Source organism: Galeopterus variegatus, unplaced genomic scaffold (assembly GCF_000696425.1).
Source record: "Galeopterus variegatus unplaced genomic scaffold, G_variegatus-3.0.2 Scaffold70, whole genome shotgun sequence".
NCBI classification, from domain to species: Eukaryota; Metazoa; Chordata; class Mammalia; order Dermoptera; family Cynocephalidae; genus Galeopterus; species Galeopterus variegatus.
In genome coordinates, this window is record NW_007726181.1 from 631,491 (window position 1) to 651,746 (window position 20,256).

General features: G+C 40.9%; 1 protein-coding gene and 1 pseudogene across 1 annotated transcript in view; both read right to left on the bottom strand.

Moving 5' to 3' along the window:
- CCDC77 (coiled-coil domain containing 77) overlaps positions 1 to 12,502 on the bottom strand; it is a 36,154-nt gene extending 23,652 nt beyond the window's left edge. Inside the window, exon 1 of the mRNA XM_008577748.1 lies at positions 12,326 to 12,502. Coding sequence (XP_008575970.1) covers positions 12,326 to 12,499 — 174 coding nt within the window. The 5' untranslated portion in view covers positions 12,500 to 12,502. The remainder of the gene's footprint in view (positions 1 to 12,325) is intronic.
- On the bottom strand, positions 9,021 to 9,653 carry LOC103594507 (annotated as a pseudogene).
- Positions 12,503 to 20,256: the final 7,754 nt, after the last annotated feature.

The following is a 20,256-nucleotide window of genomic DNA, read 5'->3' on the forward strand; positions in this document are numbered from 1 at the left end:
AGTTTGGGAGTTTTGCATCTGTTTCAATCTTTTGGAATAGTTTGTAAAGAATTGGTGTCAGAAATGCTACTGACTTTTGTATATCAGTTTTGTATTTCAACTTTAGTGAACTTGTTTACTAGTTCTAACAGTTTTTTGGTGGTGTCTCTAGGGCTTTCTATATATAAGATCATGTTATCTGCAATCAGGAACAGTTTGACTTCCTTTTTTCCAATTTGGATGCCTTTTATTTCTTTCTCTCATCTAATTGCTCTGGCTAGGACTTCCCGTACTATGTTGAATAGAATGGTGAAAGTGGGCATCCTTGTCTTATTCCTGATTTAAGAAGAAAAATTTTCAGCTCTTTCCCATTCAATATGACATTAGCCATGGGTTTGTCATATACGATCTTTATTGTATTCAGGTACATACCTTCTATGCCTAGTTTATAGTTTTTATCATGAAGTAATGTTGAATTTTGTCAAATGCTTTTTCTGCATCAATTGAAATGATCATATGATTTTTGTCTCTCTGTCTGTTAATGTGGCATATAGCAATTATTGACGTGTGTATGTTAAACCATCCTTGCATCCCTGCGATAAATCTCACTTTATCATAGTGAACGATCTTTTTAATGTGCTGTTGAATTCAGTTTGCAAGTATTTTGCTGAGAATGTTTACATGTATGTTAATCAGGGATATTGGCCTGTAATTTTCTTTTTTGTTGTGTCCTAGTCTGGTTTTGGAATCAGAGTAATGCTGGCCTCATAAAATGAGTTGGGAAGTATTCCCTCCTCCTCAGTTTTTTGAAAGAGTCTGAATAGAATTGGTATTAGACCTTCTTTAAATGTTTGGTAGAATACAGCAGTGAAGCGATCAGGTCCAGAGCTTTTCTTTAATGGAAGACTTTGTTTTACTGATTGAATTTCCTCATTTGTTATTGGTCTTCTCAGACCAATTTTCTATTTTTCATAATTTAATCTTGGTAAATTGTATTTGTCCAGGAATTTATCCATTTCTTCTATGTTATCAAATATGTTGCCATATAGTTGTTCATAACAGTCTCTTATGATCATTTGTGTTTCCGCGGTATCAGTTGTAATGTCTCCTTTTCATTTCTGATTTTGAGTCTTCTATCTTTCCTTGGTTAGTCCAACAAAGGTATGTCAATTTTGCTTATCTTTTCAGAAAAACAACTCTTCATTTCACCAACATTTTCAATTATTTTATTCCATGTCATTTATTCTATGTCATTTATTTGTGCTCTGAGCTTTATTATTTCTTTCCTTCTGCCAATTTTGGGTTTAGTTTGTTGTTTTTCTAGATCCTTTAGGTGCATTGTTAGGTTGTTTACTACAAATCTTTCTTCGTTTTTAATAATAGTAATTTATTGCTACAAACTTTCCTCATAGAACTGCTTTTGTGTATCCTATAGGTTTTAGTATGATATGTTTCCATTCTCCTTTGTCTCAAGGAATTTTTAAATTTCCCTTTTAATTTCTTCATTAACTCATTGGTTGTTTAGGAGCATGTTGTTTAATTTCCATGTATTTATAAAGTTCCTGAAGATTTTCTTGTTGATTTCTAGTTTTATACCACTGTGGTCAGAAAAAAATACTTGATATGATTTCTATCTTTTTAAATTTGGGTACACTTGTTTTGTGACCTAACATATGATCTATACTAGAGAATGTTCCATATGAAGTTGAGAATACACATTCTGTAGCTGTCAGATGAAACATTCTCTAAATGTCTGTAAGGTCCATTTGGCCTATGGTGCAGATTAAGTTAGATGTTTATTTTCTGTCTAGATGATTGGACCACTGTTGACTGAGGTGTTAAAGGCCTCCCCCCCTTTATTTTAATGGCTGGCCGGCATTGGGACCTGAACCTGTGACCTTAGTATTAACAGCACCATGCTCTCCCAGGTGAGCTAACTGGCCAGCTTATCTTTAAATTGCAATCTATCTCTCCCCTTAGGTCTAATAACATTTGCTTTATATATCTGGGTGCTCTGGTGTTGGGTGCACATATATTAATGATTGTTATATCCTCATGTTGAATTGATCCCCTTATCATTCTATAATGACCTTGTTTGTCTCTTTTTACAGTTTTTAACTTAAAGACTATTTTATCTGATATAAGTAAGTCTACTCTCACTTGCTTTTGGTTTTTGTTTGTGCAGAATATCTTTTTCCAGCTCTTCACTTTCAGTCTATGTTTGTCTTTAGTAGTTAAGTGAGTCTCTTGTAGGCAGCATATCACTGGGTCTTGTTTTTTAACTCATTCAGCCACTTTATATCTTTTAATTGGAGACATTAATCTATTTACATTCAAGATGTTTACTGATATGTGAAAATTTATTCCTGCAATTTCGCTAATTGTTTTCTGGTTGTTTTGTAGATCCTCAGTTCCTTTTTATCTTGTTATTTACCTCTGAGGACTGGTGGTTTTCTGTGATGCTAAGTTTTGTTTTCCTTTTCATTTGTGTACCTATTACAATTTCTTTATTTGTGGTAATATGGGGCTAATATAGAGTCTTCTAGTTACAAAAAATACTTTAAGCTGACAGCAACTTAACTTTGGTCACATAATACTACAGACTACCCCCCCAACATACATACAGTTTGTATTTTGTTGCCTTAACTTACATTTGTATCTATTATATGTTCCTTAGTCTAACTGTAACTGCTGTTTTTGACTATAAACCTTTTTGACCATAAGCTTTCAACTTTAAACTTTCATAGTATAGAACTGAAGGATTGGGCCGGCCCGGTGGCACACTGCTATAGTGCGCCGCTTGGGAAGTGCGGCGGCGCTCCCGCCGAGGGTTCGGATCCCACATACAGACCGGTTCCCGCTCACTGGCTGAGCGAGGCGTGGGAGCAACACCGAGGGTTGCGATCCCGATGCCAGTCCCGGTCCGGTACGGGGGCGACACTGAGGGTTGCGATCCGTTGCCAGACACGGAAAAAGACAAAAAGGAAAAAAAAAAAAAAAGAACTGAAGGATTTACCTAGCATCATTACCTCACTAGGGTGTTTCTGAGTTTGAAATGTGGACTTAGTATTGATCTGATCACCACAGCTTGGGTACAGGTGCTAATGGTTATTTCTGTGTCCCATGAATATGTATAATCAAAAAATAAAATAGGGGCCGGCCCGGTGGCGCACTGGATAGTGCGCCGCTTGGGAAGCGCGGCGGCGCTCCCGCCCGAGGGTTCGGATCCCACATGCAGACCGGTTCCCGCTCACTGGCTGAGCGAGGCGCGGGAGCAACGCCGAGGGTTGCGGTCCCGTTGCCGGTCCCCGGTCCGGTATGGGGGCAACACTGAGGGTTGCGATCCGTTGCCGGACACGGAAAAAGACAAAAGACAAAAAAATAAATAAATAAATAAATAAATAAATAAAATAAAATAAAATAAAATAAAAAGTTTTCATACACACAATTAAAATAAAAATTTTAGCACAGTGGATGAGAAGTATACACATACAAAAAAATGAATTATGAATTTACCTCCATTTTTTCACACTTTCATGATAGTAATTTTCATCTTTTCATTTCCAGTTGTAGCACTCCCTTAAGCATTTCTTGTAAGGCTGGTCCAGTAGTGATTGATGAATTCCCTCACCTTCTGCTTGTCTAGGAAGGTCTTTATTTTTCCCTCATTTCTGAAGGATAGCTTTGCTAGATAAAATATACTTGGCTGATGGGTTTTTTCTTTCAGGACTTTGAACATATCATCCCATTCTCTCCTGGCCTGCAAGGTTTCTGTAGACAAATCTGCTCATAATCTAATGGGGATTCCATTATATGTGATTGATACTTTTCTCTTGAAGTTTTTAGAATTCTCCTTGCTTTGACTTTTGACTGTTTGATTATGATGTAGTCACATCATGGATAGGATCTTTATTATAAATTGAATCATACTTGATTATACATATTTTTGGGGTTCAACACTGACATATGTTGATCAAATCAATATTACTAGCATATATATTGTTACAAATCGTACTTATTCTTTATGCCCCTTGTCCAATCTTTCCTCATCCCCCTCTTCCTCCCCACTCCCCCCTCTAATAACCCTAGATTTCTTCTCTCCTCCCGAAAGAGTAATGGTTACTCTGTTGATTTGTTGCTTAGATGATCTGTCCAATGCTGAGAGGTGTGTTCAGGTCCCCCAATATTATCATAGAGCAGATGCTTCTTCTGTCACTCTGGAATGAGTTTTGTGGAGAGAGACATCCTCCTCTTTTCTTTGGTCTCTGCTAGTGACTCTCCTTGTATCAATGCACTCCAGTGGCTGGTGGACCATCTGCACAGTGGTTGTGGCATCTAGCCACTTTCGCAAAAGCCATGGTTATTGTGGTGGCTGTGGTGGGCCACCCACATGGAGGTGATGTTTTTGGCATGCTCCTTACCTAGTTGGTGGTGGGATGACAGTGTGCTTGGCTGTGGGATAGGGTCCGGTCCCTGTCTCCATACCTCAGGACCCCGGGTGGGCCCCATGGCACAGCAAAGTGCCTGGTTGTGGGAGGAGGGTATAGTCCCCAACCCCATGCCTCAGGACCCCAGGCGGGACCCGTGGTGCTGGTAGTGTGCTTGGTTGTCCCCCCTTTCTGGCTTGGTAGCTCAGAGGACTTCTGGTCCTTCTAGGTGTTATAGGTGTTCTTTGATGCAATGAGACCTTTACAAGTTAATATCAGACTTTGTGTCTGGTTGTGGGTACTCTGCTTTTTCTTTCAGTTCTGTGTTGGGTTATTTGCTGTTCCCACCACTTAAAACTCTGCACTGGAACTAATTTGTTGTCCTTTGCTTACCTCTAAAGTGGGGGGACTTCCTGTGGGGACCAGTACTTGAGCTCTACGGTTGAGCTAAATTGCTGCTTTGCTGTTGATTCCTTGGGGAAGGTTTTTTGTGCAGCTCAGGTTTTAATGGTTGACTTTATAGGACTTATGGGTTTAGTGAAATCCAATGCACCTGGGTTGTGTAGAAACACTGATCTGGGCCTGAGTCTTTTCATCAAACTGCACCCAATGCAATGCTATATTCCTGACCAGTCTCAGTAATTGGGGGGCAGACCAGCTGTCCTTGCTGCATCCCAGTGTTCTCCTGGTGGGCCCATCTCCCCCACTGCCCATGCTACAAACATCTCCCATGGGATGGGCTGTAAGCCGTCCCTTGCGATGACTCACCAGCCTCTGAGTGGCTCATTTTACTCAGTTGTTGTGGATCTTTGCTCTTATGTGGGTACATAGGAACCCTATTAGTGGTCTTACTGGCCTAGGGGCCACCAAGGCCCTCTTCTCCCCTGCCACCACCAAGCAACTTCATCCGAAGGGCACAGCTGCGTCTTTTGCCAGCTCCTGCTCCGTGCACTCAGCAGCTGAAGCCTGGAAGCAGCCGGGGCTTGAAATGATCAGAGAGGTTTTTTCTTCCTCATTGTGGCTTCTTTGGCCTTCCTGCACTCTGTAGGTCTCTCCTCCTCTTTCCCTGAGCTCTAATGGCCCCAGCTTGGTTGTTGTTGCTTTTTTACAGTTGTAAATTCATTGATTTGTGGGAGACAGTGATGCTGGGGACCATCTATTCTGTCATCTTGACCAGAAGTCCGATAGGATCTTTTTGAGTTGAGTCTAATTGTGGACCTTTGAGCTTGCTGAGTATGCGTATTCATATCTCCCCCAATACTTGGAAAGTTTTCAGCTATTATTTCATTAAATAGAGTTTCTGAGCCTTTCTCCATCTCCTCCCCCTCTGGAACACCTATTATTTGAACATTTGTTTGCTTACTGGTGTCCCATACATCTTGTAGTTTTCTTCATTCTTTTTCATTGTTATTTCTTTTTTTCCCCTCTGACTGGGCCATTTTAAAAGATCTGTCTTCAAGTTCAGAAATTCTCTCTTTTGCTTGATCTAATCTGTTATTAAAGATCTCAATTGCATTTTTTATTTCATTCATTGAATTCTTCGGCTCCAAGATTTCTGTTTGGTTCTTTTTTGTTATCTATGTCTTTATGTTAAATTTCTCATTCAGATCATGACTTGTTTTCCTGATTTCATGGAATTCTTTGTCTGTGTTCTCTTGTGTCTCCAGTTTCCTTAAGATTGTTATTTGAAATTCCTTTACAGGTATTTCATAACTGTCCTTTTCTTTGGCACCTGTTACTGGTGTCTTACTGTGTTCCTTTGGGGGCATGTTTCCTTGCTTTTTCCTGTATGTGTGTCCTGGGGTCTCTGTTGGGTATGTCATGTTGGATTTGGTTTTGGGTGGATTCAGTAGCGTAGTCTCTGTGCAGTTTCTTTGGCTGTAATCCTCTTCAGTGATGTTTGCGAGTACCGCGGTAGCCTAGACTGCAGGAGTCTGTGCCAACACTGGCTGTTCTGTTGGCTTGGAGACTTTAGGCTGGTTGTTGGTCCAGGCATGTGTGGGCACAGAGGGCTAACCAGCTATTTGGTAGTCTCTCTGAGTTGCAGAGTCACTGCCCAACTGGCTGTCCGTCTGGGTGTGGGCATGCAACTGTGGAGTTGTCTCTCCCAGTGGCTAGTGTGCTGTCTGACCAGCTGGGTTGGAAACAAGTAAGCCTAGGTGCAGGGCTACAGGACCAACTGGGTCTGCAAAGGCCTATCAGAATAGATACCACTGCCTGGCCAGCAGCTGGTGTGTGTGGGTGCAGTAGGGTCAGGTGGCTGTATGGAGGCCTGCTGGAGGAGGTAAAGCCACTGGCTGATCCACTGCCAGGCAAGGAGCTGGCATGAACTTGTGCAGCAGGGCCTGTCAGCTCTGTGGAAAGTCATGTATCAGCTGTCTAGCTTGGAGCAGGTCTGCAAAGGTGCAGCAGGGCCAAGTATCTCTGTAGAGGTCCACTGGGTAGAGGCAATGCCACTGTCTAATCCATTGTTAGGCAAGGGACTGGCATGCACCAGCACAACAGGGCCTGGCAGCCCTGTAGAGGCCTGCCATGGGGAATCAAAGCTGCTGCCCAGGTTGGCCAGATGGTTCAGTTTAGTTAGAGTATGGTGTTAAAAGACCAAGGTCAAGGGTTCAGACCCCCATACCGACCAGCCACCAAAAAAAAAAAGTAAAGCTGCTGCCGCATCACTGTTGGTTAAGAAGCAGGTGTACACTAATGTGGCAGGGTCTAGCAACTCTGTGGAGGGCCACTGGATCAGGTGTTGAGCATGGAGTAAGCCTGCAAAAGTGTAGCAGGGCCCAGCAGGTCTATAGAAGCCTGCTGTGGAGAGGCAAATCTGCTGCCCAATCACTGTCAATCAGGGAGCAGATGTAAACTAGTGCAGCTGGGCCCAGCAGCTTTGTGGAGAACTGTGGGGGGAGGCAGAGCTACCACTGAACTGGCTGTTGGGCCAGTGGGTTGTGTAGGGTGGGTGCACGTGAATGTGGCAGACTGGCTACTTATTGGCAGCTTTCCTGCTGAACAGGTCTTCCTGTTCTCCTGGGAAGGCAGTGGGTGCGATGTGGGTTCCAACACTGGAGTCTTGGTCTGTCTGTGTGGCCTAGGGTCCAGGCAGCCAGGGTTGTGGTCCTGCCAGCACCTGTGTAATCATGGTGGAATGAAGGTGGTGCCTCAGGATGGAGTCAGTGTCCACTGGTTCCCAGGGCAGGATGCACTCTAGCAGTGGGTTCAGTTTCAAGATGGCACTGTGCCATAGCTGCTTAGGTGGGGAGGGGAGGGTTTCTCTCCCTGGCTTCTACTATGAGACCACGCAGCTGCACAAACTGCCAGCTACTCTCTAAACCAGGTTTGGAGCCTGTGAGGACTGGAGGAATCCCTTATGACAGGTATTGCTGGTGTTTGTTGTGGCAGTGGAAACAGCTGGGATTTTTCCAGCTTACATTCTCTCCACCTGACTCTGAGCTGGTCCTTGCAGGAAGACAGCGAGGCAGAGGCAGGATGCCTTGCTCTGCTCTCTGTGGTACTGTCCCGGTCTTCCCTGCTCCACAAGAATTTCATCATTCCCCTGATGCTCTGAAGTGTATTTCTTCAGTAATTTTGGTCAAAATATAATTGTTTGTTGTTTTAGTCTCTTTTTGTGGGGGAGACAAGCACTAGGTAACTCTAGTTGGCCTTCTTGCTCCAGCCTAGATACAAATTAACTATTTTTGCTTTATGGTTACTACTTTTGTAAACAATGATGAACCATGGCAGTGCAAAGATGTTTGTCTATTCTTGTCAATCTTAGAGTTTGTTTCAATTCTGTATTATAAATATAAAATCTATATTCATAAAATTTATATTCTTAAATATTTAAATCTAGAGAGAAATATTTGTGATTAGACCATTACTGCATGGTAATAGCATTGCTTAAGCTGCTAATAGAAAATGGATCAACCTCTTTACAGTAACCTTCAAGCACAGGTACAAATTTTCATTTCATGCAAAAATTCAGGATTTACTCTTATTTTCTCATATTGGTGGGAGCTGCTGTCAGTAACTTAAAGGGAAGTACTTTTGTTTTCCACTCTTAGCTGAACAAAAGTACATACAATGTGGCATTTTTGTTAGGCAAGGCTTGTTTTTTACATTTCACATAAGAATAAAACATAATCGTTTCTTGAATAAAATGATCATACTACTAACAAAACCATCTTTGGAGGAAACACTTAATAAGAATATTTTATTTAAATAAATCCTCCAGTAGGAACTAGAGGATTCTTACCTTTATTTAGAAGGCTGTGTAAATAGTTATCTGTCAAATTTATCCGTATAGCTCACCAACATTCATTCCCTTATTGGAAACATCAATATTTCCACATTACAGTTCCCAAAAGAACTTTAAAGTTTCAAAATTCTGTGTCATTTTTGGCTTCTCTCTTGATTCTACCCTTTATTTTTTATTTTTTATTTTTTTAAAAGATGACCGGTAAGGGGATCTTAACCCTTGACTTGGTGTTGTCAGCACCACGCTCACCCAGTGAGCGAACCGGCCATCCCTATATGGGATCCGAACCCGGGGCCTTGGTGTTATCAGCACCGCACTCTCCCGAGTGAGCCACCGGGCCGGCCCATGATTCTACCCTTTATTAACGGCTTTATTAATGGTTCACTTCATATTATCTCCAACTTCACAAATTTTTTTTAGAACATTCATCAGTCTCTCACTATGATGTATCTCAGTGTCATAGGACTGCTTTTCTTTCTTTGCATTAGTTTTCAAACTGAGTCAGGTAGTCCTATTATGTGTTTTCCATTTTCTTTCTATATAAGAACTATATCGGTCTTGCTTTTTTTCAAACTGCCTTCCACAGAGATGGAAGAGATTGTTCACAATAATACAGTAACTCTTCTTCCCATTAGATTCTTTACCAAAAGATCAAATGACCTCTGTGAAATGCACCTGCACATTATCAGTGGGAACTTGATAAACTAGTCAACATAATTAAGATTTTCACAAATTTATCTAACTGATCCCATCCATAATTAACTGATTTTCAGTGTACATCCTGTTGTAATGGAAGCAACCACAGCAGCTGGCTTCTCATTGTCAAGATATTCTGCTTTCTTCTGTGATTTCTGCTGTATCATGTTCTTGATTTCGGTCTCAATCTTGTGTTTTTCCACTATGGGGGCATCATGTACTCTTTTTCTAGTGGCTTTTTCCAGAAACACCATCATCTCTTCTATACCTTTCTGTAGCTCTTCCAAAAATGAAGCCATGGTTGAGCTGGGTCAGGCAAGGGTCCTAGCTGTAGCCTTGCAGGTAAGTGAACAGAAAATGCTTCACAGAGCGCTCTCACCTCCCCACCCCCACCCCTGCACCAGATTGTGGCCTGCCGCTGGTACTCAGTGCCTCAATTCAATTCTATGATTATTAAAAAACAAACAAAACAAGATGTATACATACATAATGTGATAAAAATGACAGGTAAATGAATGTCCACACAAAAAAAGCCTAATATGTTTGGATAACTACAAGTATTTCTGTACTGCTAGAGTGAAAAGCATGAGGCAGGCTGGAGAGAGGACACTAGAGTTTGGGATACTGGTAAGGAGGACATTGTTCTGCTTATGCTCCCTTTTGTTTACCAGATCAAACTTCCTTTAATAGGCGTTTCTTCTTTGTTTTTTTTGTTTTGGCACCTGGCACAGCAAACTGAACCCTTGACCTTGGTGTTACAAGGTGGCGCTCTAACCAACTGAGCTAACCAGCCAGCCCAAAGGAAGACATTGTAATGGTTCAGATGAGACCTGAGGGACCAGTGTCATGGCAATAGTGATGGAGATGTGGGAATGGATTAAGTAATATTTAGCAAGCAGAATCAACAGGACTTGCTAAATGATTAAATGTAGGTGTCTGGGCAGAACTGTTGGCAATGAAACCATTTACTAAGACAGGATAAAGTTAAGGAATAAGGAATGGAGGGAGGGGAAATGGTAGTAGTATATGTGTGTGGAGGGAGGACAGGGTAAAAAAAGGGAGATCGGTTCAGATATGGACATATTCACTTGGAGCTCAGGAGAAAAGTAAGTCAGGGTTAGTAATACGGAAGTCATCATCATGTATGTAGTAGTATAATGCATGGATACAATGAGATCTTTTTTTTTTTTTTTTTTTTTTTTTAAAGATGACTGGTAAGGGGATCTTAACCCTTGACTTGGTGTTGTCAGCACCACGCTCTCCCAAGTGAGCCATGGGCCGGCCCTCAATGAGATCTTTTATAGTAGAATCTGGAGGAACTCTGACATAATATAAAGCTGGGAAGCTGTTAATGGAGACTTGAGAAGAACTGATTAGAGAGGTGAGATAAAAACTAAGAAAGAAAAATGAGACAGAAATTAAGAAAGGAAGAGAATTTTAGAAAAGGAGAGATCAATTGTAACAAATATTGCAAAGGCGCAAAAGAAAAAGATAAGTTTGATAAATAGGTAATTGGGGACCACAGGAGGAACAGTTTTAGTAGAGTGGTGAGGACAGAGACGGAATGCAGTCAAGGAGTCACTGAGTGAGTGGAAAAGTCAAACTATTCTAGAAGTTCTAGAAGTGTTGGAAGAGAAAAGAGCCACCTACGTAAAAAGAGCAGCTAGTGGGGGAAGCACAGCTGAAGAAGGGTTTTTTATTTTTCTTTTAAGTAGAGAAAGACGTGCATGTGTTTATATACTGAGAAGAAAACGTTAATGTCGATCAAGAGGTTAAAAATGCAACAGAAAGAGGAAAGAAATGGTGGAAGAGAATTATCAGGAAGAAAAAGGGACAAGGGCCAGAGTGAGTGATGCATCAATCCAGCTTGAATAGGCAGATGCCTGTTCCTCAGGCAGTAAGAAGAGAAGAGAAACGAACACAGATGTAGATAACTGTGTGTGGATGGGTAGAAATGGAATTTACCTATGGTAGTCAATATTTCCTCTGGGAACTGAGAAGGGAGGTTACCTATTGAGAGAGGACGGTTAAGAAGGGGTTGCAGGCTGGAGGAGAATAGTGAAAGCATGGAACAGATGTGGAGGGAAAGAGAACTGAGTATGGATAAAAAGGAAAACTGCTGTGGAGTGACTGAGGGTACAAGCTGAATTTGCTTTCCATCAATTCTTCCGGTAATGATTTGTGACCTTTCTATAACAGTGGTTCTCAGCTGGTGGTGATTATGTGCACACACATCTTCACCTCCCTCCACTTCCCCAACCTCCACCCCAGAAACATTTGGCAATGTCCAGAGACATTCTTGATTGCCACAACTGGGGATAGGTGGGTGGGAGGGGGTTGTGTTACTGACATCTAGTGGATAGAGGCCAGGGATGCCACCAAACATCCTACCATGCACAGAACAGACTCCCGCAACAAAGAACTATCCAGACCAAAATATCACTATTGTTGAGATTGAGAAATCCTGCTCCAGAATAGGTGGCAGAGAATTAGATTAAGCTGCAGTTGGGCTTTTGCTATGCAGGTAGAGCAACAGAACAATTGAGCAAGGGGCTGTTTGTGGGCCGTACAGTTATTACTGAAGTAAAGCACAACAGGACTTAGATTAGAAGAGAGGAATATGACATCAGAAACTGATATGCAGCACTTAGAAAACTGAAAAGCTATGAATCTGTGGAGAAAAAGAAGAAGCTATAGAGATAACAATGAAGTTAAAGAGCAGTTAGATGTAAGGGGGTGAAAGAAGTAGAAGTAGATGAGAGACAGAGATGTCAGAGTTTAAGATTTTAGAGGTAGAGCAGTTTTAGGGGTTACAATCCCAGGAGGGACCTGAAGGGCAGGCAGCTGGGCTCGGAAATAGTATATTTTTATAAAATACCTGCCTGTAACACAAGCTGGCACTTCTAGAGCTTCTATAATTAATGAATAGACTTAATCAGAGTCCTAAAAGGGAATGCATCATCTTTTTTACCTGTCCTTCACAAGCTTCTTTGTAGAGTTCCAGTTTCTTCAACAGGTCCTCGTTTTCTGCCTCACACTCAGCCATCTTCTTTTGATAATATTCTAGAAGCTCCTGAGAAGGGCAGAGGAAAGCCAGGCGCTCTTCGATGGAAGGCAAGGGAGTTGACTCCATTGAATCTGCCATTCCCTGCTACCTGGGTGAATAATTTTATGAACTGTCAATGGTTTAAAGCTGGATTCAAAATACATGTTAGAGACTAAAAGGATTATTTAAAAAAACAGAATATAAACTAAGTAAGACAATCTAGTAACAATTAGAAAATTTCGTACTATAAGACATACAGCAATGGGAACAACCACATCAGATGCTAATCTCTAGCATTTGAGACATCACAGACTAGGACTAAATGTTATAAATGGCCAAAAGCTCTGATCAAAGACTGGATAAGAAGTTTTTGAGAATTAATCTAAAACAATGAAAGTTTTTGCTTTTGTTCAGCAGCTGGTTGAAACAATGAAAATTAGAAATAAAATGGTGAAGAAATAGGGAAAGCCTCCTCAGAAAATTAATCCACTTTCGCTGTCTGCAATTTACAACATAAAAAAGTAGACAGCAGAGTGGAGAAACTTTAGACCAGAAGCCCAGAGTTACAGTTAATGAATGCTGTTAACATACATGTTCACTTCTAATAAGTAAGCAATGTACAGCAAAGATATTAAAATTTATTATCAACTAGCATGAAAAAAACACATAACATTTTCTCAATCATTAAAAGCTCATGACACATTCAGATCTCCGTACTGGCCAGCTACCAAAAAAAAGTCATGACAGAAATATTATTTTACTTAATGTTTCATATTCTCAAAAGGGGTTGCCCTATCACAACTTCGGGAAACAGGTTAATAGATGAACTAAGAGGTACTTGTGAGATTCTGTGGATGAGAGCTGTGGCGCTGAGGGATGTGGATGATGTGTCCTGTAGCAAGTTGGTGGAAGAACCAGATTAAAAGTCCCAAGTTTGTATACTAGCTGTTTCCATGGTAATCCAGCATCCACTGGCACTGTGCGAGGCCCAGTCACACTGATTCCCAGTATTAACATTTAATATGCACTGATTTTTTGGGGTTTTTTTGTCCTTTTTGTGACCGGTAAGGGGATCGCAACCCTTGGCTTGGTGTCGCCCGCACCGCGCTCAGCCATTGAGCACACGGGCCATCCCCATATAGGATCCGAACCTGTGGCGGGAGCACCGCTGCGCTCCCAGCGCTGTACTCTCCCGAGTGCGCCACGGGGTCGGCCCTAATATGCACTGTTTTTTAACTAAATTCTTCCTAAGAATAGAGAAATGAGATCTGAGTACTTCAAAAAGCTCATGGAAAAACAGAATTAACTCAGTTGGTTAGAGTTCGGCCTTGTAACACCAAGGTCAAGGGTTTGGTTCCCTGTACTGGCCAGATGCCAGAAAAAAAAAAAAGAAAAATAGAATTAAAAATAATACAAACTTTTCCAAGAACTTTTTTTTTTTTTTGCGGCTGGTGGATGCATGGATCTGATCCCTTGACCTTGCTGTTATAACACCATGCTCTAACCAACTGAGCTATACAGCAAGCCCCCTCCACGAACTTTTTGAAGTACCCTTGTGTAATTCAAATCAAGATTTACATAGTATGTTTCCAAAACCCTTCTAGTTTCTATGCTAACTTGGATAAAGGCGATAGAAGTCTTGACTCCTTATTTTAACAACTCAAAGATAAGGAAATGTCTTACTTTCTGCAGACAGGGGTGTGTTGGGGTAAAATTCATGCTGTCTTTTTCACACCTATCAAACACACAGAAATTTATAATGAGGGGCCAAGAACAGAACAAAACAGTATAGGATGTACAGACTGGTTCACTCTCCAACATCATATTTGCCTCATGAAGAGAATGTGATGTTTTAAGATGCAGTATTCTGCAAAGTAGTTCCAAATCCTGAAATTTCATACCTTTTGAACTTTTATAAGGTCTCTTCCTCATTATTACTTTCAAATAAAATCAGCATGGCACTGAATACATGGATAATCACACTCAGGAAGAAAAAGTTCCATAATATGAATGTTATCCGCAACAATGCAAAAGCAAATCTACAATCCTTTCACTAAAATTATAGGAGAGGGAGATATAGAAAAGTTGCTAATAATGAAGAAAATGGAAATTAAGGTAGCGTACCCATGATGTCAAATTTAAGATCAATACAGAGCCACTGATATTTTTATTTGGTGTGCCTTCTCTACTGTTTTATCTTAGCAAAAGAAAAAAAAATTACGTGTAAGCTTTAAGAGGTTTGCTCACAATTTCCATCTCAATTAGTAATGTAAGATCTTGAATTCCTCTATTTTGAACCATCTTATCAAAATTTTCAGGAATGGGGCCGGCCCGTGGCTCACTCGGGAGAGTGTGGTGCTGATAACACCAAGGCCACGGGTTCAGATCCCACATAGGGATGGCCGGTTCACTCACTGAGTTTTTTTTTTTTTTTAAAGATGACCGGTAAGGGGATCTCAACCCTTGGCTTGGTGTTGTCAGCACCAGGCTCAGCCAGTGAGCAAACCGGCCATCCCTATATAGGATCCGAACCCGTGGCCTCAGTGTTATCAGCACCGCACTCTACCGAGTGAGCCACGGGCCGGCCTACCAGTCATCTTTTTTAAAAAAAAAAGAAAAGAAAGAAATTTCCAGGAAGATAACCCTTACAGATGGGGAGGGAATACTATACCATGTTATATGATAGAGACAGATATTTTATTAGCTTTGGTGAAAGCTTTCTTATCAAGCATGCTTTGTCAATCCATTCTGATTCTGAACAAGTCAAGAGATGATGTAATGTTCTTCTACCTGGTATATAGCTGCTTACAATCTTTAGTCCTTTGGGGGAAAAGTGTGAAAAGAGATAATAACCACTGTTAACTCCATTTTCCTGCTCAGAACCCCAGAGTGCCTCTCCTCACTATTTCTTGAAACCTGTCTTTATTAGGCTTCCAGGACACCTAGTCCTTACTGGTCACTACTTTTCAGTCACTGCTAGTTCTTATCTTTATCTACACTCACTGCCTTGGTGATCTCATGAAGTCTTATGGTTTTAAATACCATGTACACACTAATTTATACCTCCCGTCCTAACTCTGCTCTCCACTTTAGATTCACTGATCTAACTGCCTATTCTATATCTCCACTTGAATGTTAACAGGTCTCTAAAGTTTAACAAGTCCAAAACTGAGCTCCTGATATATACCTCCCACCACCAAAACCAGCTCTTCTCTCAGAATTCTACATTCTAGTAATTATTAATTCTATCCTACCTGTTGCTTGTGACAAAAAAAAAAAATTGGTTGGGGAACTTTTACTACTCTATCTTACATGCTACACTCAATTAGCAAATCCTATTGGCTAGAGCATCAAAATATCTAGAATCTGACAATTACTCATCACCTCTGCCATGACTGCCCTGGTCCAACCCACTGTTATCTCTTGCCCAGATGACTACGACAGCCCCTTAACTGGTCTCCCTGCTTCCACTCTCAACCCCATCCCTTATAGTCTACTCTCAACAAAGCACTTACATGATTCTTTATTATAGAAGTCAAATCCAAAACTCTTTTGCTCAAAAGCCTCCAGTGACTTTTCATCTTAATCCAAGAGTCAAAGTCTTTAAATGGGCTATAAAGTCCTAAAAATCTGGTTACCCCATTACCTCTGTGACCTCACCTACTACTGTTACCTTTGCTCACTGCTCCAAAAACACTGGTCTCTTTGCTGGTCTTCCAATACGCAAGGCAAACTTCTGCTTCAGAGCCACTGCATTTGTAGCTCCTCTTTGCCTGTTATTTCCCCACTTATTTATTTTTTTTTTTAGTTTAGTTTTTATTAGCATATTCATTGTTACAAATCATACTTATTCTTTTTGCCCCTTATCCAATCTCTCCCTTCCCCACTCCCCTTTCCCCATTTATCTATGTGGTGTGCTCCCTCTTCCCCTACAAGGCTCAACATGTCACCTTCTTGATGAAGTCTGCATGACCACTCTAGCACTCTCATCCACCTTCTCTTCTTTACTCTGCTCCATAACACTTGTCACTACCTGACATATTTTATTTATTTATTGTCTGTCTCCCCACACTGGAATGTGAAAACCCATCAAGGGCAGGGATTTTTATCTCTTGTGTTCACTGCTGTTTCCCCAGTCACTAAAATAGTACCTGGCTCATAGCAGGTGCTCAATATTTACTGACTATATTTTTGAAATCTTCCATATGAATTTGAAAGACTGTTAAACATCCGTTTCTTCTACTAGTCAGTCTGTCCAATCTAGCTCCAAAAGTCTATCTCTGCTTCTCTCATGCCACTTGCTTTCTTTTACAGACAGTCCTTCACATATGTCACCTTGCTTTTTCCAATTCTCTCCTTCAAACCCATCTCCTCCCACAAAACTTCCCCAAATTGGGCCAGTTTTCCTCTCATCAAAATAACCTAAAAATAAAAATGATTATTGGATTGGTATGGTAGGATTATGGGTGACGTCTTCATTTAGAAAAAACACCTTTACGGAGATATAATTCATAAAATTCATATAATTCACATCACTAAATCCACTCGTTTAAAGTATACAATTCATTGATTTTTAGTATATTCACAGATATGTGCAATTATCACCACAGTCAAATTTAGAACATTTTCATCACTTCAAGAAGAAACCCTGTGGTCAAGGGTTTGGATCACTTACCGGCCAAACAAAAAAGAAGAAACCCTGTATCATTTGGCTATTACCCATGCCCCATGTGTCACCCATATTCCCCCCAGCCCTAAGCAACCACTAATCTACTTTCTCTCTATATAGATTTCCCTATTCTGGACTTTCATATACATGTAATCATATAGTATATGGCCTTTTATGACTGGCTTCTTTCACTTAGCATAATGTTTTCAAGGTTAATCTATGGTGTACAATGTATCATTCCTTTTTACGGCTGAATAATATTCTATTGTATGGATATGGGTGACATCTCAAAGCTAAGTTTCATTGTTCTATAACTATTTAAGAGTAATGTACAACTAAAGAGCCTTCCAACCTGCAACCTCTCTTCTCTCTCACAGTGACTGTCCTCACTCCTCCTCCTTCATATGATTACTGCATATCTACAAAAAGTTGTCTACCTTCACCTCTCATTTAGTTGTATAATCTCTAACAATCTGGCTTCCACTACAACAGTTGAACTGAAGTTGCTCTTCCTCGTCAATAGACATCCAAATTAATAAATTCAATTGCTCTTTTCGGTTCCCATCCTTCTTCACCCAACAGTTACTCTTTGATTTGTACAATTAATTTGACAGTGCTGACCACCCTTTTAAAAAATATTACTTTGTAATTGAGACTGTAAATCAAGCAGACTTGGGTCTGAGTCAAAGCTCTGCCCATAATATTAACTGTGCACCTCAGCCAAATTATCACTCTTAACTTTGATTACTTATATGTCATAGTTTGGTGCAAAGATTAAATGAAATAATGAATAAAAGGGCTGAGCACAGTGTTTGACACATACAAGCACTCAGTAAATGCAGTCTATTGTTATTACTGAAAGTTTTACTCCCTTGGTTCAAATGGTTCTGTCTTCAACTTTCTTTACCACTTCCTCTACCCATTTCTTTGGGAACATTATTCTCACTGCTTTTATAATTATCTGAAACATTGCTTGGCAATAGAATGACTAACAAGTACATATTGAATTAATAAATGACATCTCTTTCAACCTTCTGTTTTTCTTTTCTTTTCTTTTTCTTTTCTTTTTTTTTTTTTTTGAGGGCAACTGGCCAGTACAGGAATCAAACTTTTGACCTTGGTGTTACTAAGCCGCTCTCTAACCAACTGAGCTAACTAGCCAGTCTTCAACCTCCTGATTTGAATTCCCAGTTGCGTACTGCACATTTTCACCTATATATCCTATTGGAGCTTGACAAGTCTAATTTTTACAAAAATTACTTGTTATGTATTGTTCAGCACCTCAAAGCTAACATTTGCCAAACCTAATACATCATCTTTTTCATCCAAACATGTCCTTTCTGACTTTCCTATTTTAGTTACCAATTCAGCATTTCCAAGCAACCTTAGTTGGCAATTTAAATTCATCATTTAGGCCAGCCCGTGGCTCACTTGGGAGCGTGTGGTGCTGATAACACGAAGGCCATGGGTTCAGATCCCTATCTATACAGGGATGGCCGGTTAGCTCATTTGGAAGAGCATGGTGCTGACAACACCAAGTCAAGGGTTAAGATCCCCTTACGGGTCATGTTTCAAAAAAATAAATAAATAAAAATAAATAAATTCATCATTTGATTATTCCTTTTCTTGAAACTCCTTCCCATCTAAACATATGAAAATCTTGTACATTTTATCTCCACAATGACCATATTAATTTAGAATCTCAATACTTTCTTACATGAACTACTACAATAGCTTAAGTGTTCTACCCACCCCTTGTCTCCTCTGGACCATTTTCTTAAAAATAATAAAATTCATCAGTGGTGCCTCATAGCCTAAAGTATTAAATCAAACTCCTTAGTCTAGAATTCATGGCTTTCCACATAAGGGCCAAACCTCTCTCTTCTGTCTTATTTCCCTCTGCTCCCTGAATGTACCCTCTGTTTCTAGATAAATTTCTTGCCTCCGTGCCTTTGCTCATGACCTTCCTTCAGCTCTCTCCACAACCCTTGCAATTTCACTTAATGAAATCTGGTCTGTACATGAAAACTCATCTTAAATACTACCTCCTTCATTTCTTTCCTGAGACTCCCCATAAAGAATGATCTAACTTTACGTGGTCCGAGTGCAGTGGTGTTTAAAACTAATTGATTACAACCAGTTACAGATTTCTTTGTGCCTTCTCCACTCCCACTGCTTCACCTTACTAGCTAAAACAAACAAACAAACAAACAAAAAACTAACTGCAAAAGAACCGCATTTGGGGCCGGCCCGGTGGCGCACTGCTACAGTGCGCCGCTTGGGAGCGCGGTGGCGCTCCCGCCGAGGGTTCGGATCCCACATACAGAGGTTCGGATCCCACATACAGAGGTGCGGATCCCACATACAGAGGTGCGGGCGCAGCACCGAGGTTTGCGATCCCGTTGCCGGTCCCGGTCCGGTACGGGCGCGACACTGAGGGTTGCGATCCGTTGCCAGACACGAAAAAAGACAAAAAGGAAAAAAAAAAAAAAAAAGAACCGCATTTGTAATTCTCTAAAAGATAGTTACATTAGAGTTCTTTGTTGCTATCACTTCTCCCACGATAGCATGTTCCCCGCAAACAGAAACCCTGCCTTCGGGCCGGTGGCTCACTCGGGAGAGTGTGGTGCTGATAACACCAAGGCCCCGGGTTTGGATCCCATATAGGGATGGCCGGTTGGCTCACTGGGTGAGCGTGGTGCTGACACCACCAAGACAAGGGTTAAGATCCCCTTACCCGTCATCTTTAAAAAAAAAAAAGAAACTCCGTCTTCCTCGTCATTGCATCTTCCAAAAAAAACAGTGTCCTTGCTGATAAATTAGTGAGTTTCAGCTAGCTTCTATTCACCCATCTCTGAAGTCCTTGCTTGGGTATATACTCTCATAGCTTGTCTACTAACAATTAAAATTTATTTAGCACTTTGAATCTACTGTTTTATCTCCAGCCACAACAACTCTGTGAACTATTTATTATCCCTATTTCACACATGAGGAAGTTGAGGCTTAGACTAGCGTGGGGTGAGGGAATACCGGAACCCAACTCCAGGACGTCCAAATCCTGCACTTCTTTTCCCATTTCATCCCGTTCTTGACTCCCACATTGCCACAGCTCCCCAAACCTCTGCCTCCCCTTGGTCTCTCGCTTTGCAGATTCTGACTTTCCTCTTCCGGCCCCCACCTCTAAGGA